General features: G+C 49.4%; 2 protein-coding genes and 3 non-coding genes across 12 annotated transcripts; 1 reads left to right on the top strand and 4 right to left on the bottom strand.

Moving 5' to 3' along the window:
- Positions 1-122: 122 nt before the first annotated feature.
- TRNAF-GAA (transfer RNA phenylalanine (anticodon GAA)) lies at positions 123-195 on the bottom strand. The gene has a single exon. It is a non-coding gene; the product is annotated as a tRNA-Phe (tRNA).
- A 325-nt stretch (positions 196-520) lies between these two features.
- Positions 521-592, bottom strand: TRNAD-GUC (transfer RNA aspartic acid (anticodon GUC)). The gene has a single exon. It is a non-coding gene; the product is annotated as a tRNA-Asp (tRNA).
- A 214-nt stretch (positions 593-806) lies between these two features.
- On the top strand, positions 807-878 carry TRNAA-UGC (transfer RNA alanine (anticodon UGC)). Its single transcript has one exon. It is a non-coding gene; the product is annotated as a tRNA-Ala (tRNA).
- Positions 879-1,588: 710 nt separating this feature from the next.
- Positions 1,589-18,687, bottom strand: DHX37 (DEAH-box helicase 37). Its single transcript, XM_036393312.2, has 27 exons — positions 18,521-18,687; positions 17,515-17,684; positions 16,417-16,529; positions 15,502-15,844; positions 14,773-14,921; positions 14,394-14,486; positions 14,198-14,294; positions 13,737-13,850; positions 12,825-12,926; positions 12,233-12,347; positions 12,026-12,121; positions 11,657-11,733; positions 10,910-11,048; positions 10,602-10,678; positions 9,165-9,397; positions 7,475-7,586; positions 6,784-6,890; positions 6,270-6,458; positions 5,902-6,026; positions 5,331-5,447; positions 5,048-5,220; positions 4,548-4,662; positions 4,021-4,158; positions 3,331-3,425; positions 2,796-2,869; positions 2,460-2,557; positions 1,589-1,954 (listed from the first exon to the last, which is right to left on the bottom strand). Exons 1-27 carry the CDS (start codon positions 18,630-18,632, stop codon positions 1,872-1,874), a joined length of 3,456 nt encoding a protein of 1,151 aa, XP_036249205.1. The 5' UTR covers positions 18,633-18,687; the 3' UTR covers positions 1,589-1,871.
- Positions 18,688-19,066: 379 nt separating this feature from the next.
- Positions 19,067-26,138, bottom strand: BRI3BP (BRI3 binding protein). Of its 8 annotated transcripts, XR_008508674.1 has the most exons (5): positions 25,935-26,138; positions 25,039-25,141; positions 20,902-24,239; positions 20,799-20,824; positions 19,067-20,678 (listed from the first exon to the last, which is right to left on the bottom strand). XR_008508674.1 is itself a non-coding variant. In XM_036393512.2 (3 exons), exons 1-3 carry the CDS (start codon positions 26,136-26,138, stop codon positions 23,821-23,823), a joined length of 726 nt encoding a protein of 241 aa, XP_036249405.1. In that variant the 3' UTR covers positions 19,067-23,820. The 8 variants fall into 8 exon arrangements, 1 of the variants encoding a protein (XP_036249405.1); XR_004981226.2 differs by having other exon boundaries at positions 20,799-24,239; XR_008508672.1 differs by having other exon boundaries at positions 19,067-20,824; positions 20,863-24,239.
- Between the last annotated feature and the right edge of the window lie 815 nt (positions 26,139-26,953).

Genomic DNA, 26,953 nt, shown 5'->3' with positions numbered 1-26,953 from the left:
ACCGGCTGAGCCGCCCGCCACAGAGACAGCATCCCCTGCTACCTCCACTCGGCAGCAAAAGGAACCGTTTTGATGATAAGAAGAAAAAACAAACAAACAAACCAATAAAACCCAAAAGGTTCTGCCGAAACCCGGGATCGAACCAGGGACCTTTAGATCTTCAGTCTAACGCTCTCCCAACTGAGCTATTTCGGCGGGCAAGAGCGCCCTCGCTGGCCGTGGATACGACTCCGCCCCGCGCCCCCCACGGGTCCCGCCGCCCGGTACCGGGGCTGTCCGGGGATTCGCACCTTCCCACTGGCATTTCCACTCCGAGGATCCCGGGGAGCCCCCAGGCACCGGCAGCGGCGGGGTGTTCCGCACGCACCCCGGGGCACTCCGCTACCCTCCCCTGGCACAAAACGCGGCTCTGCCGGCTTTGTCCGGCCCCTCCGGCAGGGGTTCCACGGCAGCGTCACAAACAAACCCCGTCGCGGTACCACCCACAAAAAATGGCATCCGGGGACAAAAGTTAGCGTGCCTCCCCGTCGGGGAATCGAACCCCGGTCTCCCGCGTGACAGGCGGGGATACTCACCACTATACTAACGAGGACGGCTATAAACAGTGGCTTTTGAGTTCTCTCTATAAAGGTACAATCGCGCCTCAGGCGGAGCTGCCACTGTTCCGTTCCGTTCCCGCGGCCGGAGCGCAGCGCGGGGCTCAGGGGACGCGGGGTGACAGCACTGTCACCGCGGTGTCACCGCCAGGCCCGGCCTGCGGCTCTCGCTATCGCTGTATACAGAACGAGCATGATGGCTCTCACTGAGGGGATGTAGCTCAGTGGTAGAGCGCATGCTTTGCATGTATGAGGCCCCGGGTTCAATCCCCGGCATCTCCAATTTTTGCCCCTGCCCGGCAAGGCCGGTGGTTTTTGCTTTTTTCTGCCCCATTTCCAAAAGCCGAAATTTCCCAATAGACTCCATAACTGTTGATTTTCTTCCCTCCCCGCAGCAGAGTGTGCAGACTTGTGCTGCAATTCCTGCTAAAAAAACGTGCCCTGTCAGGAGCCCCCAGCACCCTCCTGCCTGGGGACATCCCAAACCCAGTGGTGCTGAAAAAACCCCAAAACCCAGTGTTTGACTGAAAACACACCAATGGGCTGCTTTCCTTGTGGCTGCAGATCTAAAGTTGCTGTTTCTTCAGCTTTAGATGTTTTTAATGCTTGTGCTCTGGCCTCTCCCCTGAAGCACGTTGGAATTATGGACACACATCCAGCCAGTTTCTTGTACCAGTTCCCTTCAGAACACAGGGGCAGGAGGGTCCCTGTCCACACTTTCTCCTGCAGCAGTGTCACAAGCAGCAGCCCACAAGCAGCACAGTGAGCACTGGGTTTACCAAGACCCAAAAGATTCAGGTGAAGGGGAAGGTAAACTCAATCTTCCCTTCACTAATTAAACCATTCCTATCCCAACCCAAGAGTTTCCTCATTTTTGTGCTTCCTGTCTCCTGAGCTGCTGCCCAGGCTCTGTCTCACACCTGTGAAGAGGCGCCTGCACAGCTCTGATATTCTGCTCACTGCAGCATCCCACACAGCAAACATTTCTCCCATCCAGACCAAGAATTTTACATATTTATTACAGTTCATACGACTAATATAGTCCAAAGGCAAACTTCAGGTTAAAAAAAAGAAAAATCTCCACGAAATACAATGGATAAAATTATCCAAACATTAATATTATGAAAAACCAGCCCAACAGCTGGCAGGGCTTCTGGGAAAGCTTACAAAAAGGTATTCCTACAGTTGGTGAGTCCATCTGTTTCAGATTTCCAAGGAGACCCTTGAAGAGCTCTCAAAACACCCTGGAGCAAAGGAGTCCATCAGCATCAAGGGTCACAGGGCCACTGGTGGCCACTTCAGGGCGAGCTCCTGGTGCAGGGCCTCGGGCACCCACTGGCAATAGGCTGAGAGCAGATCTGCAGGGGGAGAGGAGCAGACGCTGAGTTGGGCTGGAAAAATCCCCTGAGGGAGCACCAGATCCACTGGAGCCAGGACCAGCACCCACTGCTGGGCAGGCACAGGTGGCAGCATCCACAGGAATCTGTGTGAGCACAGGAATCTGCTGCTGCTGCTGGGAAGAATTCCTATCATCTGGCACCCCAATATTGAAGAAAATCCATTTTACCAGGAAGAAAAAACCTCAATATATCCACGGACAGTACTACCATAGTCTGTACATTTTAACTGTGGTTACAACTACAGAAAAAAAAATAATCTTAAAATACAAATAAATGTTGCTTTCTGAAGTGGTTTCTGTCATTTTTCACAAGAATCAAGCACAGGGTACTACTGCTTCTGGTAAGAAAATAGGAAATATCTGGAGCTTAACAAGTGAAATAGTCCATTTTTTGAAATTATAATTCAATAGTGCTCAAGGTACCCCACTGACATGACTGATAATTAGGCAAGCAGAACACTCACATTTAGGATTTTTCTTCCATGCAGCCACCAAAGCATCACGATTATCACAGTTTTCTTTAACCAGAGCCTGCAGGAGGGCTTCTGTCCTGGGCTGAAGTCTGAATCAGAGAAATGGAGCAATAAACCAATGTTCATTAGCCCAGCAGGCTGCGTGTCCTGCACGGCCCTCACCACCACCAGCTCTCCTGGGACACAGCTTTTCCTGGTGAGGAAACCCATTCTGCCAAGATCACAATCTCCACCACCCTTCTCAGCATTGCATTTTTTAAAATTTAGAAAGGCATTGAAAAGTGTTTGGTGGAGACAAGGACCTGAGGTTTGTTTTTAACCACTTACTTGGACCACGTCTTCAGCATAATGAGGGGACTGGACAGCAGGCACTGGCTGTAAGAACTCAGCTTTTTAATGACCTGGAAGATTGGTTACAACAATTAGATAATGAATAAAGTAAATTAATTGTGATATGATAACAACCATCAATGAACTTGTGCTACTACAGGTTTCCATGTCATATTCTCCATCACCATCTCCTCCCATCCCTGTGTCCATAATCTTGTCCTGACTTGCTGGACAATTCTTCTGTCCCAGGCTGGACAAAGACATGGGCTATTGGCTTTTTTTACTTTGCAAAACCAGGACTTAAATTTGGGGGTGTCTTTCACTGAAATACTGATTTTTCCTGCTTTTTTTTTTTGTGTTTTAAAGATCCCTTCCCCACCTCATCAACCACAACAAACTCTTCCATCCACCAGCAAGTGATGAGCAACGGGGAGGCACAAAAGAATGAAGCCATAAGGTTCATCTCCTCCAAAAACTGGGCTAAAAAATTAATGGTAACACGAGGAAAATGGTGTGGCTGGAGCACACTCACCTTCCCTTCCAGCAGGAACCTGGCAAAGTGTTTGTAGCGATCGATTCCTGGGGGATAATCAACTTCCACAGCAGGGAGCTGCCAGCCCACCCGGTCTGCAAACAACACAAAACACCCCAGGTCCCCTCCCTGCTCCCCCAGGAGGGCACCTTGCCAGGCAGGGGGACAGCACAGGGGCCACGACAAGTGGGGAGGGCACTGCCAGCCTTCCCAGTGCCCATCTCAGTGAGATATGCCAATATTTGAATGCTGCAAACCCCGTGGAGGTGCCCATCTCAGTGGGAAATCCAATATTTGAATGGTGCAAACCTCGTGGAGGTGCCCATCTCAGTGGGAAATCCAATATTTGAATGGTGCAAACCCCGTGGAGGTGCCCATCTCAGTGGGAAATCCAATATTTGAATGGTGCAAACCCCATGAAGGTGCCCATCTCGGTGGGAAATCCAATATGTGAATGGTGCAAACCCCGTGGAGGTGCCCATCTCAGTGAGAAATCCAATATTTGAATGGTGCAAACTCCGTGGAGGTGCCCATCTCGGTGGGAAATCCAATATTTGAATGGTGCAAACCCCGTGAGGTGCCCATCTCAGTGGGAAATCCAATATTTGAATGCTACAAACCCCGTGGAGGTGCCCAAAGCCCCTCTTTGGGCCTTCCTGGGAGAGGCAGGAGCTCCTGGGGGACACTTACAGAAGACACTGGGTCTGTGGCAGCGCACCCGGCCTGTGCCAGGGCAGTAGGAGGGAGGGGGATTCTCCAGAGGCTTCCCAAAGTGGCAGTAGGGTGGCAGCAGGGCAGGGATCCACTCAGGCTCCACTGCAGACACACCTGAGGAGGGAAAACACACCTGCATGCAGGTTTGCTGCCAAGGGCCACAGCTCACTGGCAGCCCCAGGGGTGCAGGGCATGGTCAGGGTCTCATCTCCACAGATTTACTTGTCCTCAATTATTTTCAAACTTTTTACGCTGTAAAAAACCTGTTCAGAGATCAGCAGCAGGCAGCTGTGGTTGGCAGGGCTGGGGCAAAGCAGGTATTTCAGAAGCTGAGCTTTGCTCCAGCCAATTCTGCCAGATAAATTTAAAAAAAGGCCGATTTATCTCCTGATCCAGATGAAGGAAGCCTTAAGGATCCAAATCCCAGGAGTCACACCGAAAGCACAGCACAGAGGAAAACACTCTGCCAAGGCAGTGTGAGCTGCTCAGCACACAGCACTCACCTTTCATGTACAGCTTGGTGGTCTCCACAATCTCCTGGTACACCACAAACTCTGGCAGCTCTTTGAAGAGGACTGAGCTGGGGTGGATGAACACTGGGTCCTCCAGGAGTGCAGTCTGAAAGAGGCACAGAGATTGAAGCACAGTAAGTTACTAACAATCCAATGTCCTCACTGCACCCCATTTCAGCCTCTCTCAGGTGTACATCTGTAAGATTTCTTGAAGTGATGGAGGTTTTTAATAACCCCATCATTTTGTGCTTCACCTTCTCTGCAGACACCAAGCAAGATGTCTCATGGTACACAGGATGAACTCATGGTACTTCTCAGCTCTTTTATAACATTTCCTACGTGAACGCCAGGAAATGGCAACACTGCAAACTCCAGTTCCACAGAGAGGAGCTGCAGATCTCAGAGCTGCACCCAGCCAGACACCTGGGCTTGGCTTGGCTTGGGTTTCTGCCACACAGGGAGGAGGAACCGAGGCCAGGCAAGCTGCTCACCTTGTAGGCATTTTTCCACTTGTCATCCAGCAGCTCCTCTGCCTGAACCCTTCTGGCCAGGTGATCCCCCAGCCCTGCCAGCACGATCTGCCTCAGGTAGGTGACCTGAGCTTCTGTTGGGGGCTCCATCTTGGGGTCCACGTAGAGCCCAGCATCCCTGCAGACCGAGTTCACTGCGGGCAAAGCCAGGGGAGAAGGGGTGCAGCAGGACAGGAATCAGCTCCCTGTGGCTGTGCCAGCCCCCAGAAGAGACCCAGCACAGCATTTCCCCCCAGCCCCTCACCTGCAGTGGTGAGCTGCCCTCGCAGGCGCCGGATCTCCAGCATGGCCTTGTGCCTCAGCCCGTTCTGCTCACAGAACTCCTGGGTGCAGCCAGAGTACTCACAGGCCCCCACTGCTCCTGGGGGGACACAGGGGGTCAGTGTCAGCTCCTCATGAAACCCACAGGCAGAGGGACAGCACTGTCCCAGGCTATGAGTCATTTCAGGGTTGCTATTGTATTTGTGGGGTGTCCAGACAAAGGGAGGAATGATGACTTCATGTTCTCAGAAGGCTAATTTATTACTTTAAGGTAATATATATTAAAGAATTATATATTATATTATATTATATTATATTATATTATATTATATTATATTATATTATATTATATTATATTATATTATATTACATTATATTATCTAAACTATACTAAAGAATACAGAAAGGATACTTACAGAAGGCTGGAAGGAATGATGAATCTGACTCCATGCTCTCAGAAGGCTAATTTATTATTTTAAGATACTATCTGATATTAAAGACTACTACACTAAAATATACTAAAGAATACAGAAAGGATACTCACAGATACTTACCTAACATCACCATGAGGTCCCCCAGCTTCTGCATGGGCCCCTGCCCAGCCCAGATCTTCTGCATCTGCAAGAACCTGGCTCTCCTCCTCTTCAGCTGGGCTGCTTCCTCCTCACTGCCTGCTGGCCTGCAAGGAACACAGAGCAGCAGCTGTGAGAGCTGTGCCTGCAGGGCACAGGGTGACAGGGACACGGGGTGACAGGGACACAGGGTGACACAGGGACACAGCTGTGACACAGGGACACAGGGTGACAGGGACACAGCTGTGACACAGGGACACAGGGTGACAGGGACACAGGGTGACACTGGGACACAGGGTGACACAGGGACACAGGGTGACACTGGTTCACAGGCAGGCTCAGCCACTCACCTGTCCAGCTCCTCAAAGAGCTCCCTGACAGTCATGGCAGACACGATGGTGATGGTGTAGGGCAGGCACTGGTGCTGCCTGCTCAGGGCCAGCATCTTGGCATAGCGGGGAGCCACGGGGAAAGTGGCCATCACCCTGCCCAGGGGACTGATGGGGCAGCTCAGCTTTGCTGCCAGCTGCTGCTTCAGCCTGGGCCAGGGAAAAGAGAGCTCATGTCACGAGGTAACTTTGATTAAGAACAGGTTAGTGCTCCCCGTTCTGTAATTAATAACCCAATTAATTTGAGGTGTTTTCTCAGGTTTTGTTGTGTGCTGGTCCCCAAGGTCGGGGGAAGGTTCCTCTTCCTCCCACAGCTCCCAGCAGCCCTGCTGGGGCTCCCAGCAGGTGTTTCCCTGCCCACACAAACAGAGGGCACCAGAGACTGAGCTGGTGGCAGTTTGTGAGCCAAAGGACATCCCTGGGTGTGGGATGAGAGCAGAGCAGAGCCCAGAGTGCAGGACATCACAGGCATTACCTTCCTGTCATGGGGGGCTCCTTCAGGGCACCCAGGGCTATCAGCAGCTCCTCAGCTGCTGCCAGAGCTTCCGTGGGAGGAGGGGTTGGGAATGGGAAGTTGATGACCTAGGGAAACAAGAGCACAGCCCCTCAGTCCACACTGACAGCACCCACTGGGAAACAGTCTGAGCACAGCAAGGAGCCCTGCAAGGGAGTGAAATCCTCCCCTCTGGTTACGTGGGACAAAGAAAAACACTCAGGATGTTTGCCAGGAGGGAAAGGAAAGGACACAGAATGGCAGGAAATGCTTGGAACAAGAACAGGAGGAAACAGGAACAGCAGAATCACCTCCAGCACCCACTGACTGCAGGCACCGCCCAGGGCAGGCTGCTGAAGGTCTGAATTTAAATGTTGTGCTCTCTGAAAGTGCTCCAGTATCTCCAGAACACAGACCCTGTTTAGACAGGGTTTTTTTAACCTCTAAGAATATAAGAAAGCATTTACAGCTCTAACAAACATGTCTGTTAAGGCCTAGTGGAATTCAGAGCAGTTTCTGCAACGTGCAGAACCAAAACGGACTCTGAGGATCTGAATTTCTGCCACAAGGCACAGCTTCAAGCAATGACCATAAAATACATTTCTGTTTGTTTCTGGCTCCTAAGGGCAACCACTTTAATGGGTGCTGTGGTACAAAGCCCTTTCTAACTCACCTTTTCTATATTTAATGCCTTCATTTGCAGAATCAAGTCTTCCACTGGTCGCTTCGTTATTTCTGGTGCAGAAAATTTCTCAAAGTCCATGAAAACTGCTGAAGAGTATAACCTGGTGGACCAGAAGTATTATTAGATACTTAAATTTTAACTCAAAAGATATGCAGGAAAAACTAGCAAAGGATTAAAAAAAGAAAAAGGCAGCTGTGGATAGTATTTACATCATATCATTATTTACAGGTTGGGGCATTTGCCTTATTCACAAGTTAACTTGGCTCAGAGTTAAATCCACCTGGCCCTGGTGAAATCTCACCTGACCATGAAAATAAGAGTTTTCAGCAAGAGAAATGCAGGAGGGCTGCAGCCACATCTCCAATTAGACTGCTACCAACACCCTGACCCACAGGCTGTGTTCTGACTCTGTCAGTGTTGTTTTAATTCACTGCATTGTTTATCTTTTTTATTTTTTTCCCTATTGAAGAACTGTTATTCCCTGCTCCCGTATTTTTTTGCCTGAGAGTTTCAAAGACATATTTTATGAAAAAACCTTTTGTTAGGATCTTTTCTCCTGAGAAGCTGAGAGGCCTCAGAAACGAAAATGTCACCAATGGTTATCTGCTGCTGTGGAATGCAACAGGTGCATCTGGGATTGGTCTCATGTGGTTGTTTCTAATTAATGGCCAATCACAGCCCAGCTGTCTCAGACTCTCTGGTCAGTCACAAGATTTTGTTATCATTCCTTTCTATTCCTTGCAAGCCTTCTAATGAAACCTTTTCTTCTATTCTTTTATGTCAGAACCCAGGAAATTCCTCTGGCTGCCCTGGAGGGCTCAAGCCCCTGCCCAGAGGGCTCAGAGATCTTGGCATAGAGCACAAGACCCCTGTGCCTTTGATTCAGCCCTTGCAAAAAACAATTACCAACCTTTACATGAAGATCTGCAAGCCACGAAAGTTTAAGTAGAATGATAATGAATTTATCACAGGGTGAAAAAATTGATTTTGGGGGTTTTTAGAATGGGGGTTCAGGGGACAAGATGGAGGAATCTGGGTGTGTCCAGCCTTTCTCCTTCTTCTTCTTGGCCTCCATCTCCTGCTGTGATGGTGGCACTTTTGGATTGGTTTGGAGTAGAAGCTCAGTGTCTAACATAGGTGACAGGTATTGGGAAGGAATTGTAAATATTGTACAGGTAGATTTTAGTATAAAAAGATAACACCACCCCAGGGAGGCAGAGTGCTTCTGAGTGTCCTGCTGAGAGGACCTCGGCTGGACAGGAGAAAGAATTTTACAGATAAGGAACAATGAACAACCCTGAGACTGAGAAATGAAGAGCTCTGACTCCTCCTTTGAGTGCCAGGCTGGGAAAAGAGACTTTCTAATGCATCTCGGGTCACTCTGAGCAGCAGAGACCCTGAGACTTTTAGTATAGTTTTAATATATAATTCTAATATAATATATATCATAAAATAATAAATCAGCCTCCTGAAACACGGAGCCAAGATTCTCATCTCTTCCCTCACCCTGGGGCCCTCAAACACCGCCACACGAGAGCCCCTAAATTAAAGACCTGTAACAATTTGGAAAAGGGGGGGGGGGTTAGGGGTTTACATTTTCCATTCCAGGGGAGGCTCCTGCCTCCCTCAGCACACCCCTGCTGTTGAGGCAGGGCACTGTGCTGGCAGCAGGGCTGACCTGTAGCAGTGGCCGGGCTCGGTGCGGCCGGCGCGGCCGGCGCGCTGCTCGGCCGAGGCCTGGCACACCCAGGACACCCTGAAGGACGAGACCCCCGTGATCCTGTCGTAGCAGCGCCGCTTCTCCCGGCCACTGTCCACCACGTACTTGATGCCAGGGATGGTCAGGGACGTCTCTGCCACGTTGGTGGCCACCACGCAGAGCCTGGTGCCCGGAGGAGGAGGGCGGAACACCTGCGAGAGAGGGGTGGGCATGGGAGGGCAGTGCCAGCAGGGGAGGGGCAGCAAAGGGGCAGGGAAAAGGGGGCAGGGAAAAGGGGGCAGGGAAAAAGGGCAGGGAAAAGGGGGAAGGGAAAAGGGGGAAAGGAAAAGGGGGAAAGGAAAAGGGGGCAGGGAAAAGGGGGAAGGGAAAAGGGGGCAGGGAAAAGGGGCAAGGAAAAGGGGGAAAGGAAAAGGGGGAAGGGAAAAGGGGGAAAGGAAAAGGGGGAAAGGAAAAGGGGGAAAGGAAAAGGGGGAAGGGAAAAGGGGGAAGGGAAAAAGGGGAAGGGAAAAAGGGGGAAGGGAAAAGGGGGCAGGGAAAAGGGGGCAAGGAAAAAGGGCAGGGAAAAGGGGGAAAGGAAAAGGGGGAAGGGAAAAGGGGGAAGGGAAAAGGGGGCAGGGAAAAGGGGGAAAGGGAAAGTGACGGGGAAAAGGCACAGGGAAAAAGGACAAGGAACGGGGCAAGGAAAAGGGGGCAAGGAAAAAAAAGGGGGCAAGGAAAAAAAGGGGGCAAGGAAAAAAAAGGGGCAAGGGAAAAAAAAGAGGCAAGGGAAAAAAATGGGGCAAGGGAAAAAAAAAGGGGCAGGGAAAAAAAAGGGGGCAAGGAAAGGGGCAAGGAATGGGGCAAGGAATGGGGCAAGGAATGGGGCAAGGAATGGGGCAAGGAATGGGGCAAGGAATGGGGCAAGGAACGGGACAGGCAGTGGTCTTGGATGGGCTGCAAAGGCATGGCAGTGTATATGGCACTGCAAGGGGAAGGCAGGAGTCAGAGCAGAGCCCTAACCCCCTGTCTCCAGCTCTTTGTCCAGCTGGGTTAAGCCTCAGAAACGACCCCAGGGGCTGCAGGGGGGGCACAAAGCAGCACTGAGTGGTGCTCAGACATGCTGCTGCCCCCAGAGACAGCAGGGAACACAGCAATCTGCTCAAGCTGCCTGCTGGCAGCAGCATCTCCACCTGCCCAGGGCCAGGATGGACTCAGAGACCCTGCAGGGCTGTGGCTGATCACCTCTCCCACCCTGCTGGAGTGGCACATCAGGGACACCCCAGCCCAACCTGCCCACTGGGCCATTCCAGCTGACAGAACAGTCCAAGATGGGAATTTCATCTCAGCTGTGATTTCAGACAATGATCACTTTTTTCTGTAAGATCTCCAGCTCACTGTGACAATAAATCACTTTACCTTTGCCTGTTTCTCTGGTGCCAGCAAGGAGTAGAGTGGGAGCACATACAGGGGCAGGGATGAGTCAGATTTCTCATCTGTGGGGAAACAAACCAACACTGCTCAGTCCCAGCAACATCTGAACAAACACCATTGCACCAAAACCAGGAAAGCAACTGGTACAAACTGGTACCAGTAACTGGGACTGGAAAACCTGAACAGCTTTGCCATGACACTGCTGCTCTGGTGCCACAGCTCAGTACAGGACAAACAACTCAAGTCACTCCTTTCACAGGGGACAGGGATTCCTTCTTTCACATGTGCCAAACCTTCTTCTGAGTCTCCATCTCCTAAGTCCAGGTCAAGATCAGAGCCTGCAGCATCATCATCACTGTCAAAGTCTCTGTCCTCATCTCCTTCATCTGGTGGCACCACAGAGTAATTGTTCAGATCAATTTTGGGGAGTGTCTGAGAAAGAGAGGGAAGATGAAAACAGCACATTAACAGGGGGACACAAGCAGCACCTTGCATTGCTTTAAAAGCAAAGCTGAGACTCACATTTCTTAGGCCTTCTCAGGTGCAAAATAAAGTATTTCCAAATTAGACATTTTTTAAATTGGAGGCATTGCAAAAGCATACAATGCCAAATCCCATTCCACCTCTATATATTGTCATTTATTGTAACATGCTTAGAAAGAAGAGAACTGGCCTCCTAATCCAGATGTGCCTAACAAACGTTCAAAAGTTTCTGTCAAGATGGGTCAGTCTTAGAATTTCATCTCTCTGTCAAACCCAGTCCAAATTTTGGGTAACAAATGGTGAGATGAGGAGCAGCCAGCAAGTCTGGAGCTCCTTCCATTCAAGTTTTAGTGGTCAGTGCTCAACCTGAATCAATCTCCTGCCCATGACATTCAGAGCTTCAGCAGGACCCTGCAGCAGTGAGAGCAGCACTGAGGGGGCCCCTGTGGGCTTCAGGCAGGTCTGGAGGAGCTGGTGAGAGGCACAGCCACAGAGCAGAGCTGCCTGCAGGGAGGCACCCGCTGCCTCTTGGAGGAACTCTACCCCTCACACGTTACCAGGACTCTCCTCCGCTTCCTCGAGTTCTTGAATTTCCTGATTTCTTCCACTGAGTCTTCTTTGTCATCCTCTCCTCCTGAAAAACAGCAGTGGGACACTCTCAGGAAAGGTGGAGGAGTCTGGGGACACTCCCACCTTTCTGGGATGCACAGTGTGGAAAAAGCAAACTGAAGGCAGAGGGGAACTGGAAAGGATTTTTTCCCAAACTCAAACCAGCACAAAATTTAACATCAGTCATGACAATCACCCACAACTTTCCCCAAACCTTGTCTTTGGTGGTTTTAAAACAAAACTTCACATTTTTAGATGCAAAACAAGCTCACTTCTCAGCAGGATAATTTGAAGTTTAACAGTTTCTACAGCATTACCTGCAGTGTTGTTTTTTTGGTACGGGAATGCTTTCCTTAATCTCCTACACAGAGAGTGAACTTCTGCCTGGCCTGTTAAAAACACCAAAATGCCACCTGCAAGAGAAAAAAAAATAAGGAAAAGGAAAAAACACAACAACAACAACAAACTTTAGTCATGTTCAGTATGAGCAATGTGAGAGGTTCTGAGCAGTGAAGCTCTCCTACCTGCAGGCAGCATCCGATGGATTTTGCACACCTTCCTGAAGCACTCCCCACTGTAATCATCCAGGGGGGTTTTCTTGTTGAAATGAACAGTTACAGGGAACTGCCTTGCATCTACCTGGAGAGCAAACACCAAATTAAGGTATTTATACAATGAAGGGTTTGTGTGCTGTCATAACTCCACACAATCATTGCATGGGACAGCCAGAAAAGCTCACCCTGTATTTCTGTTCACATCCAGGGTTTGGTACCCTACAAAACACCAAGCCCACAGAAATCACTGGTGTTGTCTGCTCCACCATAAAACCATGCTAGAAACCAAAGCTTTTCCCCCTTTCCCACCATCAACTCAGATTGAGGCTTTCTAGTTCCCCTGAACCATAACTTAAGAGTTTCTCAAGATAATCAGATTCTGCCAGGGCGGTTTTCTGATAAAGGTGGAAAGAAAAACACCAAGTCCCAAAAGAAACAATAGCCTAAAAAAAATGACTGTTTTTAAATTGGTTCTCTGAAAGATTTCAGCACCAACTGGGAAGATTAGAGTGCCCCTGTTTTGTCACTGGTTTCAGGGAGGCTCCGAGGGAGGGGACAGTACCTGGATGACAGGAGGTTGAACAGAGAACAGCCTGGTGTTGGCAGTGAAATCCTCCACACGCAGAGTTGCAGACATGATGATCAGCTTCAGGGGCAGCCCCTTCTGCAGGGACACACATCTGTCACCCTGTGCCCAACCAGCAACAAACCCCTGCTTTCCCCCGGGCTGCTGGAATTCAATTCTCTACACTGCAAGTCTCAGATGAACTGGATTTGGCCTGAAAAGTCACCACTTGGTACTGATCTGTACTATTTCCCCCTTGGTGCGGGCTCTGTGCCTCTTCAACCATACAGAAAGAGAAATGTGTTAACTGAGGGTTATTTCTGTCAGATTTCCTTGGAATTCCACATCACAGAGCCTCTTCATGTGGAAAATCCCCTCCCCTGCACATCCATGTCCAGAGCAGGAGCCCTGCCCCTCCTGATGCCCTGTGGAGGCTGACCCAGAGCAGAGACTGGACAGAGTTAAAGAATAAAGCAGGGATTTATTAGAAGGCCTGAATGGATGCACCTTGGGCAGCACCAGAGCCCAGCCAGGGCTGCACCCAAGATGAACCAAAATGGTCCCAAAATGCCCCACTGGTCACGGGGTCTCTCACTTTGATCAGTTCTGCCCCATTTGCATCTTGCAGTTCATTGTCCAATTATTCGTAACTCATTCATAATTAATTACTAGTTCATGATCTTTAGCCCATGCAGTCCCATCCTTGTTTTTCTCTCTCCAGCCCACGGTGTTTGTGCTCTTGGGCCTGAGATTTGGATCATTTGTCCTTGGTGCCCAGCTGGAGCAGGAATTGTTTTGTCTCCCTGCTCTGTGCACAGAGCTCAGCATCCCCTGACGTGAAGCCCAGACTCACACACCAAAGCAGCACAGAATGTGAAGAACAGAATTAACCCTGAGGGATCACAGCACCTTGTGGCGGAGGGGCACGATGCGGGACAGGAGGCCTATCAGGATGTCTGTGTACATGCTCCTCTCGTGGGCTTCATCAATGATGATCACTTTGTACTTGGAAAGCAGAAAGTCCTGAGGGGAGAGATGGATTTCAGCACAGGAGGCCCCAGCAAGGATATGTGAGCCAGGACACCCCACAAGCACTGAGCCCATCCCCAGCTCTATTTCTCACTCAGTTTAATGCACTCACCCTACACAAAGCAGCCTGGTTCCCAAGCCTATTCTCACTCCCATTTTCCCCAGCAAGATAACCTAATGTTTAGGGGCTTGGACAGGAATATCAAGGGTAGAGATGAAATAAATCCCTGGTGCTGAGAGGGATTCTGATTTGAAAGACTGGCAACAAGTCCACATTGGCCTCCCTTCCCAGCTATACAAAAAACATTCCCTTTTTTGTAACCCTGAGGACAGCAAGTTACCTTCTGAATCTCCTTGAGCAGCACACCATCTGTCATGAACTTGATCTGTGTTTCATCCGTGACGTTCCCCTCATAGCGGATTTGATAGGAAACCACCCTGTGGGGAAACACCCAGGAACAAGCACAGAGTCCTTGTCACCCACAGAGCACCTCAGTGCCACCCCCCAGCGAGGTCCCAAGGCTTTCTGAGGCTCACCTGTGTGACAGGTTCATCTCCTTGGCCACCCTCTGGGACATGGACACGGCAGCCACGCGCCGAGGCTCCGTGATCCCGATGATGCCACCAGAACTAAAGGGGTGAGGGCAGGAAAAGGAGGAATTGTTTTCATTAAACAGAGCAGCAGCCCCAAAAAGGACAACAGGATTTCTCACTGAAGGCTCTAGATTAATGGCATCAGTCACACAGCCTCAGTCTTAGCTGTAGTTGGAATGAACACACAGACAGGGAGCTTTGGGATTCCCGTCTGTTGTATCTGTACTGATCTGAAGATGAATGGATTCCAGATTCCAGACAAGTTTTTCCCAAAATGCTGTCCCTGCAATTCCTTTTGCTGCATATAAAATCCAACTCCTACCTGGCATATCCAGCTTCATAGAGGAACTGAGGCACCTGAGTGGTTTTGCCACTCCCTGTCTCTCCACATATGATCACAATGGGATTGTCATTAATGGCTTCCATGACCACTTGTTCTTCAGCAAGGATGGGGAGCTTTAGTCTTGCCTCCTAAACAGTGCAAAACACACATTTTAGTTGCATTGTTTCTCACTCCTTTTTTGTTTTCCTCGGGATTGAAACCTGTTCCCTTCCTCAGACCATAAAACTCACAAAAGAAAATCTGCAAGCCTATGACTCAGAAATCTCTACACCAGTCCATTCCACACGAGCATGGCTGAGAACCAGAGTCATTAGAGCAGCTTCCCAGCAAGCAGAGGGCAAGCCCTGCACTGTAATCTGTGAAACTTCAGAGTCCCTTGAGTTTCTTAATACAGCACTTCAAGGGAAAACTCATTTCACAACTGCCTTGTCTGCTGAGATTCGTGCAGAGCTTTTCCTGCTCTTGTACAATGCCCTGCCCACAACAAATGGGACAAAACCACCCAGCATAAGGTACAGAACAGCAGAGAGCTGAAAGGGACTTCAGAAGACTCTCCAGCAAAGGACAATAAAGGACTGTTAACAGATTCTGTACGTGAAACTAAAGATAAATGCTAATACCCTAAAACAAGCTGAGTTTTCCTGCTGCTGGAGCCCACCATCCTCCCCAGCCCCTGTTAGAAGCACTGTGCTGCTCCCAGAGCCTCACCTGGATCTCAGGAGTCCTGTGCACAGGGATGAACACTGCAGGCTTGCAGGGAGCCCTGCTGGGGGCTGCCTGGGGCTCTGGGGCTCTGGGACCAGCCAGAGGCTGCTCAGCCCCTGCCCTGCCCACTCCTGCCTCTGCCTCTTCAGCAGCATTCACAGCACTGCCTGAGGACTTCTCAGGCTCTTCTTTCTGCTCTTCCTCCTCCTCCTCCTCCTCCTCCTCCTCAGAGCTGCTGGGCTCTTCCTCAGGCTCTGGTTCTGACCCTGAGCTGTGCCTTCTCTTGTTGGCACCGCTGATGCTCCTGATCCTTTCAGGGACATCAGTCCTTGGCTCCTGTGTCACCCTGGAAACAAAACATCCACCTGTGAACTGTGTTCTGGCACCTCAAACCAGACATGACTTCCCCAAAAAATAGATCTCCACTCCTGGAGGTTTTAACAACTCTGCCAGGTAAAGCCTTGGCTTTGATGGATGGATTTGTATCTAAGCCCTTTCTATCCTGGGGTTTATCCATTTCTTCTGAGGGCATCTTTGTAGTTTCATCTGTGAATGCAGCTCTTGATAAATCTAGCAGCTATGGTCAACATCAGTAGATGTCTTCCAGCACAAGAAAATAAGTGTTTATCCACCAATTTTGCAGTTTAGCACAACTGCTAAGAGCCTGCAGATTGTGTCACCCTCCTCATCCTCATCCTGCAGGAAAGACCAAGAAAAGAACTATCCCATTATCAGATAAAAATAAAAATAAATATAGCAAATTATAGCAAATAAAAAAGAAAAATAGCAAATTATTTAACCATCCATTCTGAAGAACCTGTTTGCACCAAGAAATAAAACACCTCAAGGGAAAGCTCAGGATGTTGCTGTTCAAACAGAGTGATCAATTGCAAGGGTTCCACCCCAAAATCCCTTTACCTTTTAGCCTGAAACATGCGCCCCCCAGTCCCCAGTTTGGAAGTTGTGTACAGGAGTTTCATTTCTGCCTCAGAAGCCTGGACCTCGTTCAGCTTGCTCAGCAGCTCAGCTCTCTGTTTGGGGAAAACAACCAAAATCAGTGCTTGCTTTGACCAGGAAAGGATTTCATTGCAAGATTTGAGCATTCCAAGGTGTGCTCTGTGCTCTGGCAAATCCTGCTGTGCAGCTGGAAAAGCTTCCTGCTGCTCCAGGGTCAGTCCTCCCTGGTGAAGATTTCAGCCCTGTACCAGAGCAAAAATAGAAATGGGGACTTGACATCAGAGCAGTGAGCAGCTCAGCTGCACCCTAGAAACAGCAGCAAGGAAAAGAGATTGGAACTGAACCACTGGAATGAGGCCTGGAGCATTGGGAGCCTCAAATCCCTGCCCTGGGACATGGCATGGCAGGAGGTGTGAGCCACAGGGTGAAGCTGCCTCCAAAACCAGAGCTCCTCTGTGAGAGCCATTGTCCAGGCACTGACAGGACCAGGAATTCTGCCTGGAAAGGTTTTACAAAGACAGGAAAGCTGTTACCTGCACACTGAAAATACACAACAAGCGTTTCAGAAGCACTGACAGCTCTTGGGGTGCAGAGAGGTTTGCAGGTGCTCACAGCACCCATTTCACAGAGTGCTTTAAAAATGCAAAACCAGCATTTACTGCCAGTGATGCATCACAGCGCTGGGACACCTGGGCAGAACAGAACCTGGGCCCACAAAGGAAGTGTTCCTGCAGCCCCTGAAACAGAACCTGGGCCCACAAAGGTCCCTGCAGCCCCTGAGAGGGCAGGGAGTGCCTTCCTCCCTGGAGCTGCCCTCAGTGCCCAGCAAAGGGGGGGCTGCTGCTGCTGCAGCATCGCCCCCAGCACCTGCACACCCCTGAGAGTTCACCCACGAGATTTCACACCTCAGACACCCCCTGACAGCTCACACCCCTCACCATCCTCATCATCACCCACCCGCCCCACTCACCAATACCAAACCCTCATTTTAAGAGAAGAGAATTTAGATTTAAGAATTTAAGATTTGAGAAGCTGCTGCTGCCAGAAACAGCAACATACCTGTTTTTTCTTCTCCTTCTGCTCCAAAACCTTCTGCAGGTTTTTCTTCTGTTTCTTGCTCAGGGGTTTCTTCTGCTGCTGCACAACACACGAGACTTTTTTCTTCTTGGCTTTTTTTGCTGGCAGGACCAGGGCATTGCTTTGGTCAATTCCCTTCAGCGTTGCTCCATCTGAAGGAAAGGTTGCATTATTCACTCGTGCCAGGTGGATTATTTTCAGCACACTGCTTAGCAGGCTTATCAAGCACCAGGCCAGATTTAGCTGCTTCTAACAAACACAACCCTCATGCCCAGCCAAAAGAAAATCCTGCAACATCAGCAAGGGCAAAAGACCTCGAAACTGGGCATTCAATAAACCTGAGCTTTCTATAGTCCTGAGGGTGATTCTCCAAGATTTATGTAACAATATTATGCAATTTTTGCCTTTTTACTCAATCCCCCAGGGTCAGGACACAGTGTGCCCTGGGGTGACTCCCCAGCGTCCTGCCTCACCTGGGCACCAGTGGATTTTAATACTAAAAAACTGCATTAATAGAATAATAAAAATAGAATAATCGAATAGAATAATAAACGTAATTTTTTGAAGTAATGCCATTTTTTTTTGACGTTTGAGAAAGCGAATGTTTAACATAGGAAATATGTTTAGTAGCTGTTTTAATAAATAATGGAGCCACTGAGTGATTCGGGAGGGACCCAAGCAGAACTCCTGAGCTCCCTGGAGGCAGCCGCTGCTGTAACAGAGCTGATCCGAGATCACGGAGCCAGGGAATGAATTCAGCTGGAAAAGAGCTCTGAGATCACCGAGCCCAGCCTGGGACCCGACCCCAGGGTGGGGTGAGAGCCACACGCAGGGACGGGAACCCACCGCCTCCCGGGGGGGTTAAAACAACAACAACGCTTCCGATTAAAATGTAATAAAAACACAGCAGAGGCAGGGCAGCAGCTCCGGTCCCTTTCAGCGCGGGTGGGAACCCCAGTGAGCCCAGCCCGGCCCGGCCCGGCCGCACCTCCCAGCTCCAGCGGCAGCTCCAGCGGCAGCTCCGGCTCGGCGGCGGGCGGGGCCGCGGGACCCTGCGCCTGCCGCGCCCTCCAGTTGTGCCGCCGGCGCGCTCGGCCCATGGCGATGGCGGGGACACGGCACGGCCTGACAGGGCCCGGCCTGACAGAACCCGGTACGGCCCGGTACGAGCCCACGTGCGGCCCGCGGCGCCGCCACTTCCGGGACAGACAGGGTCTCGCGAGAGGCGGGAATGGCGGAATGGGCGGGAATGGCGGGAATGGGCGGGAAAGGGGCGGGAATGGGCGGGAGCGGACGGGATCATGCGCGGGGCGGCCCCACGGGATCGAGACCCACCCCCCCAACCCATACTGGGACCCCGAGCCCATCCCATCCCATCCCATCCCACCCCATCCCATCCCATCCCATCCCATCCCATCCCATCCCATCCCATCCCTTCCCTCCCATTCCACCCCACCTCATCCTCTCCCATGGATCCCCTCCCTTCCCATCCCATCCCACCCCACCCCTCAGAGCCTCAGCAGGCACTCGCAGCTCAGTGCAAAGTCTCAGTAAACATTTATTCGAAGCTTTGCCACAATACCTTAAGTTGATTTGTGAAACTGGTCTACAAATACTGAACTATGGAGTACATGGTTTGGATGGTCCGATAAAGGAATAAATAAAGGCATGTAAAGCTCTGTAAAAAATAAGTCTGGTACAGTTGTAACTACTAACAGTATTACCAGTAGGATCTCGTATGTGTCTAGGATCAGAAGTGAACACACGGCATCTCTTCAGACCAAATCGTTTTCACATAAACAATTGTACAAACTGAAACACCGTAATCATGAAACCTGATGCACAAAACAGGATGTGAAATCACTACCATCAGTGCCAACAACAAGTGCTACCACAGCAAATAGAACTTCTGAATAAAAGGAAAAGATCGGTTTTTACATGTGCTGTCATCACAGGTCGATGGAATTATCCAAAAAGTTTAAAATACATGCGGATACAATAAAACCTTTTATTTTCCAACCCAGACAAAAAGAACTCATGGTCACTTAACGCCATTAGCTGCCAAATACGGATCAGTATGTGAGGCAAACCACACTTAAACACTTCTACACCACCGAAGAGCTAAGGTTGATACTGGTCTATTTCCACACCGACGATGCAACGAGCCTTGAGAAGCAAACCACGACGGGAAGGACGCGCTAGAAGCACAGCACTGAGCCACACCAGGTTTGTACACTGCACTCTGACACCCAAAAACCACTGGGAAAGCGTCACATCCCACAGGACACATCGGGTATCTACAGCTGTGTGCGTCCAGAGGAGCCGCCCTGCCTGAGCGGGAAGAGCACTGCAGGATTGCAAAGGCTGGGTCCTAAAACAGGCAGGTAAAAACCTTCAGGAATGGGAAAAGCACTGCAGGATTGCCAAGGCTGAGTCCCAGAGCAGGCAGATGAAAACCCTCCAGTGAGGGAAGAGCACTGCAGGATTCCAAAAGCTGGGTCCTAAAGCAGGCAGATGAAAACCCTCGAGAGCAGGAAGAGCACTGCAGGATTCCAAGGGCAGGGTCCCAGAGCAGGCAGGTGAAGCCTTCAGGAATGGGAAAAGCACTGCAGGATTGCAAAGGCTGAGTCCCAGAGCAGGCAGGTGAAAATCCTCCAGAGAGGGAAGAGAACTGCAGGATTGCAAAGGCTGGGTCCCAGAGCAGGCAGCTGAAAACCCTTCAGAACAGGAAGAACCCTGCAGGATTGCAAAGGCTGGGTGCCAGAGCAGGCAGCTGAAAACCCTTCAGAACAGGAAGAACCCTGCAGGATTGCAAAGGCTGGGTCCCAGAGCAGGCAGGTGAAAGCCCCTGGAACCCCAGGGAGTTCCCAATCCCAGCAGCCAGAGCCCATCCTGGGCACTTGTGCCCGCTGCTCACACAGGGCTGGGTTCTCCAGTGGCCGCAGGAAGGTCCAGGAGCAGGAGCAGGTCCAGGTCCTGTCCTGCAGGAGCAGCCAGCTGGGGCTGTCCCTGTGTCACCTGTGCCCCAGCAGCAGCTCCCAGCAGGGCACCATGGGCAGGGCTGTGGCAGAGCTCTGTGAAGTCACGGCAAAAAGCCAAAGCCACCAGGGTGGTCCCGTGCCATCCTTGCCCTGAGCAGATGTCACCTGTCAAGGGCTGCCCCAGTGCCACCCCTGCAGGTGTCACCTGTCAAGGGCTGCCCCAGTGCCACCCCTGCAGGTGTCACCTGTCAAGGGCTGCCCCAGTGCCACCCCTGCAGGTGTCACCTGTCAAGGGTTGCCCCAGTGCCACCCTGCAGGTGTCACCTGTCAAGGGCTGCCCCAGTGCCACCCTACAGGTGTCACCTGTCAAGGGTTGCCCCAGTGCCACCCTGCAGGTGTCACCTGTCAAGGGTTGCCCCAGTGCCACCCCTGCAGGTGTCACCTGTCAATGGTTGCTCCAGTGCCACCCCTGCAGGTGTCACTTGCCAGGGTTTGCCCACAGGTGACACAGAGCCCTGCCTGTCTCTGAGATGCTCTGTGGGATACAAAAGCAGTGCAGCCACTGGCACGGGTTTCTAAAAAACAGCAAAAACCTCCATGGATAAACTAGATGGCCCAGTATGGAAAATACTTGTAAAAGGTATTTACAAAAGTTGAAAGAGATTAAATACAATACCACATTCATGTTCCCCAAAAGCGCTTTCACTACAGTGCATGTTTAAAAATACAGAGCATTTTTAAAGTATATATTTATATATGTATATATATATATATATTGAAGATTAGATTGTGCTTTAAAAAAATCATTACTTCTGAATTTGACTAACGTGAAAACTGAGTGCTGGGAAAAATACTGATTAAAAATACCCAATTTTATATATACTGCTTTTCACATAACATTTTGCTATACATGGGATGCAAGTAAATATAAAAATACCATTTTTCAAGCAGCAGGGTGATCGAAATAAAGAGTATTAATATATAGAAGGGCTGATTTTACAAAAGTAAGATAAATGATTAGACAGGGAGAAACTATAATCCAAATTAACTTTCATATAATACTTTCAAAGAAATCTTTATCATAGACAACTCTTAATATATAAATGTTCAGTATTTTTAACTTTAACGTTAAATATGGATTACACAAAATACAATCTATGCAAACTGACCCATGCACATTGTCCTAAGAAGGCAATGGAGCCACTGACACGAGCAAGGTTTGCAAACTTTGGTCCTCAGGTCTCACATTTGGCAAAACACATCAAGACCTGACAAGCTTTACTAGTCAATTCCTAATTTCCAGGTTGGCATTTTAGCCCAGTCCTCTGTGCACAACAGTAGGGAGAACTGAGTCTACAGGGAAGACTCTGTAATACTATGGAAAATGAGCTGAAAAAAGGAATTTACTGTCATTTACATTTTCAGCTTGACAAAATGGACTATTTGCTGCCATAGTCCCTATCTGACCACAGGAATGATTTTAAGTTGTGATAACCAGTTATTTAACAACTCTAAACTCATGTACTTGTTAATAAATGGGGTACAGGGGGATTTACAGGTGACATAAAAAATTAAAATGCATTCCAACCGTGCCAAGTGCATATGAACTTCAACCGTGTTGAACCGAAGTGATCACCAGGAGTAAAGGCCATTAACATGGATTCATAAAAATAACCCCCATGGAAATGCCACACACAGACCCAAAGAGGTTTAGGCAAGTAACACACACATTTCAAGAAGAACATTAAAACTTCAGCATAAAGAGAAAAATAAATTCGCCCCACAGTTACATTCAGTTAAGCATCACATCCAGAAGCTTTGCCCAGTGGAAGAACAAGCTGTGCTCAGCCTGTCCCACTGGAGCTGGCACTGGCAGGCACATCTGGGAACCTCCTCCTCCTCCTCCTGGTTCCCTTGCTTTGCAGCCAGGCCCCATCCCAGACCAAGTTTTGTTGCGTTTTTTGATGCAGCTGTTCGTTTGGACCCTATGGAATATGGAATGCTCCAGCTGTGCTCCATCCTACCCCTGGTGCTATCAGAACTGTGCTCATCACTAGGGGTAGGTGCTTCCCCTCCCTCCTCACATCTGTGTCCTTGCATGCTGCTGTTTCCAGGTGAAACCACATTCCAGGCTTCCTTCCCTGAGGTTCCCTTTGTTTCAGTAAACCAGCACAGCCAGTGATGCCCTACCAAGTAAGAAACACAGAAATCCTGCAAAATAAAATTGCTCCAAAGCTCCACTGCTTCGAACGAGAACCGTTTCCTACACCCTCCTCCTAAAGGTGACTCGCTTTTCCCAAAACCTAATGAGGACATAGACTTCAAGCAAAAAGCTCCTATAAAACTATTGTAATTTTAGAAAAAAATCCAGATCTTCCTGAAGATAATTTATTGCCGCTGATTGGTCCTGAGAAAGCTTTAAGCAACAATACATTTGCACGTGTTTTAACTGCTGCCTTTTCTGAGAAGGTACGTGGGTCCTGAGATTAAAAACCATGTTTTACTCTGTGCACTTAAGCTTGGAAAATGCTTCATTGTGCAGATCAAATATGAATTACAATTTGTCACGCTACATCTTCCTTCTGTGCCAATTTATTAAAGCAGATTTCCTTCCAGACACTAACAAATTAAAGTTCTCGGGATGAAATGCAATGATAAAATGCCACACGTGTGCTTCCTCACATTGGACTGGCATTTAAGGACTTCAGATCTTCCTCCTCCCTCATTCCCCACCTCCTGTTAAAAGCTATGGTGTGAATTTTTTGGCCTGGATACCAGAAAATTCCTCATCTGATACTCTATGAAAGGCAACTTCAAGGCAATGAAATAAGCCAACAAAAACACAAAAACATTCACAACTCTGAAGAAAAAATATGGACCCACAGCAGTTACTTCTCAATGGAAGTGCTTGGTAGCTTGAGATTTTTTTTTTCTTTTTAACTGTTAAAGTGTCAAATTTGCATATGTTTAACTCAATTTCAATATCTGAAAGACTACTCAATTTGCTTTTATAAAAACCTTACAAAAGATGTTTTTAAATGCTTGTAAAAGTAAGCGTTTATCTACTGAGAAAATTCTAGTACTGGATAAAACTCTGAATATACAGCTGAATTTCGTAAATGTTTTTTCTTTCTCCTAGAAGTCTAACGGCTGAGTGTTTAACCTAGATAAATTAGTCTTAGACATGATGAAAAGTTATAACTTTGCACACTTTTTACCAGGTGATGTTTTGTTGCTTTGTAACTTCGGATGAGACAGTGCTTAGGATTTTTCCAGAGCTGGTGTTCAGTGGTCAGCGGGGGCTGGCTCATTGCTCACTGCCCCTATCCAGGTTCTCGATCACCCTGGAGAGGCGGATGTTCAGCAGTCTGATCTGGCTGTCCAGGTGGTCCATCTTCTCCTCCAGGCTGCTGTTGCTGTTTCTCCTCCAGTAAAACCCAACGGGCCCCGTCATGAAGTAGACGGCCACGACGAAGCAGAGGGGCAGCACGGCGTGCTCCGGGTCCCCCTCGTACTTCTGCAGGATGTACACACAGGACAGGGTGAACAGGGCCACCCTGGCGATCCAGAAGAAGCGGCCAAACAGCATGTGCAGGAGATAGAAGAAGAATCCAAGGAACAGAGATAAAAACCAGTAGGCCAGTAAAATGGCACCGATCAGCAGGAGGGCGCGGGTCGGGTTGTTGGCAATGGCTGCTGGGCTGAAATAATGAGTCAGGTTGGAGGCTGAAAAACAAAGGGAAATGTACAGGATGTTAATGAGAGTGGGCTGAAGGTGCAAAGGGCAAAAACACACAGAGCACAGCTCCAAAGGGCCAAACCCCCACAGCAGTGGGGCAAAAACAGGCACAAATCCAAAGGGTCAAACCCCCCCAGCAGTGGGGCAAAAACAGGCACAAATCCAAAGGGTCAAACCCCCACAGCAGTGGGGCAAAAACAGGAGCACAGCTCCAAAGGGTCCATCCCCCCCAGCAATGGGGTCACAGCATTGCTTTCTAAAGTAAAGGGTAAAAGCTGGTTCACCTATTTCAGGATGAACCTTCTTCAAATCACTAGCTCAGCTCCAAGGATTCAACTGAATTCAATCCAGGAAAGGTGCTAAAGGCTCTTTAAAGACAAACCACTGTAGAGCCTGAGGTCAAAACTCATACTGGGGCTACAGATCCTGCTTTGTAAAAGCGACATTCTAAAGGCTCTCAACTGCATCTTTCCTTTCTCTAGTCCTCATTGATTTCCCTGCACTGTTCCTGGCTGTGTGAATCCATTTAATGATGACACCAAGGAACCAACCGTGCCCGGTAATTCATTCTATACACATCCTGTAGATACACAGACAGAAATGGAATGGTGGGGCTCAGCCTCCTTGTTAGAAGATACTACTAGGAAAATCAAAGCCATGTGAAGCAGAGAGACACACCACTGATGGATGTTTAAGCAGCATGATAAAATGTAACTGTTTTCCCATTTGCTTGTAAGCACTGATACAGGCTGAGACCGTTCAAGGGTGAGCAGGTGTCACACTTACCATCAATTCCAAGAACATCTAACAAATCAGTCCATATTCTCCAGAATGTGTCCATTAATACATCCACCCCATTCACAAACCTCTCTGTCAACCTTGAGAAAAACTGAGAAATAAAATTGAAAATTAAAAAAATCCTCAATTCCTATAGTAACACTTTGAGACTTATTTGTCATGAGTAGAATTATAATTCATTAAGCAAGCATTGCAGATTATTTTGTAGTCCCCATGGGAAAATTTGTAAATCTGATTTTTTTTAAAACTGTGAATCATGAATTTATGCGTTGCAATTATCGTTATTGTAGGTATTTTGGCATGTAAATGCATATGTTGGCAGGATTTAAAAATGCACTTTATTGGCTTTACTATCATTTTGAAGATTAGAGAAAACACTATTACCAACAACTGGCAAAGCAAACCGAAGAATTCCTTTTATCGAGCAACTGAGAGATGTCCCCAGCATCACACGCAAATGCCTCAGGTGTACTCAGAGGTCAATCCAACAGAATTTATTACAGCCTGAGGACAGCAGGCACAGAGGAATGCTCGCCTGCTTCCCTGCCAGTTCCGCTGGCCCCACGAGCACAGGATGCTCTGCCCTGCAGCCAGAGCGGGTTTCAGCCGAGGGCTCCTCACCCAGCGGCCCCAGCCGCCTCCCCACCTCACACCACCTTTATTTAAGCCTTTAGCTGCTATTTCCCCCCGGTTTCCTGCAAGCCTTGGCCTCCCGTTTTCTCCCCACAGCAGCGCTCCTGAGGTCGCTGACGAGGCCACGGCCGGTCCCGCACCGAGCCGGGCGATGGGGACGCGGGGCTGCGGCCTCAGAGCCGCCCGCTCACCACCGGAGCACCGAGGCGAAGGAGCCGGAGGGGAGAGGGGGGCGGCGAGCGGCACCTCACCTTCTGCAGGGCCCGCACGTTGTCCTCGCCGAAGAGGCCGCTGACGCCCTGGTAGAGGCCGCTGGCGGCGCGGCGCAGGCTGTTCTGGCGGTCGGCCCCGCGGCTCCGTGCGGCCTGAGCGCCGGGCCCCGCCGCGCCGAGCAGCAGCAGCAGCAGCAGCAGCAGCAGCGGCCCCCGGAGCTGCACTCGCCGCGCCGCCGCCATGGCCGCCCCGCCGCGCCCGCCGCCGCCGCAGCGCCTCCTGCCGGCCCCGCGCCGCAACTGCGGCCGCGCGGGCGGGGCTGCCGCGGGCGGGAGGAAATCACGGGGACGAGCGGCCCTGAGGGGAGAGACCGGAGAGCGGCACGGCGGGGCTGTGGAAAAACGCGTGTTTTATAAATGGCTTTTCGCAAATAATCAAATAAATATTATATGTGTCGTGTTAGAAGGTAATGCTGTCTTGATTCTCTTATGTAGTGTGTTAAATATAGTTTTAGGTTATAACAAAATGTTAAACTAGAAGTTATGCTATGTAGGATACTTGTTTTTCTAAAGAAAGGGCTCGCAGTGAGATGGCAGTCACAGGATACCTAAACTTTTCAGAGAAAGAGAATTTATTGCTCCATTATCAGGAGAAATGAACTTCTTCCCACCTCACTGGGGCAGGACGACGCCGTCAGGATTCAGAGGAAGAAGTTGACAGTGACCAGACAGAATCCTGTGTTTGAGTGGAATTTATGCATCATGTATGAGATGTATGAATATGCAACAGGTTATTGTTTTTAAGAGTTAATCCTCTGTTAACGCACATCCTTCTTTGGGCTTGTTTTGCCCAGAAAAAGGTACCCGGACGTCCATAACTCTTTGTTTCTATTGTCTCGTATTGTCCTAATTCAAATTGTCCAAATTATTGTTACTCTAATTGTATTACTATTTTTATAACCGTTTTATTACTATTAAACTTTTAAAATTTTAAAAACAAGGGGTTGGCGTTTTTCACAGGGTCCGACCCCGCTGCTCCACCACACACACGCAGCCGG

The sequence above is a fragment of the Molothrus ater genome, chromosome 18 (genome assembly GCF_012460135.2).
Source record: "Molothrus ater isolate BHLD 08-10-18 breed brown headed cowbird chromosome 18, BPBGC_Mater_1.1, whole genome shotgun sequence".
Taxonomy (NCBI): Eukaryota; Metazoa; Chordata; class Aves; order Passeriformes; family Icteridae; genus Molothrus; species Molothrus ater.
Note: the sequence above shows the minus strand (reverse complement) of the source record. Positions and strands in the feature narration are given on the sequence as shown.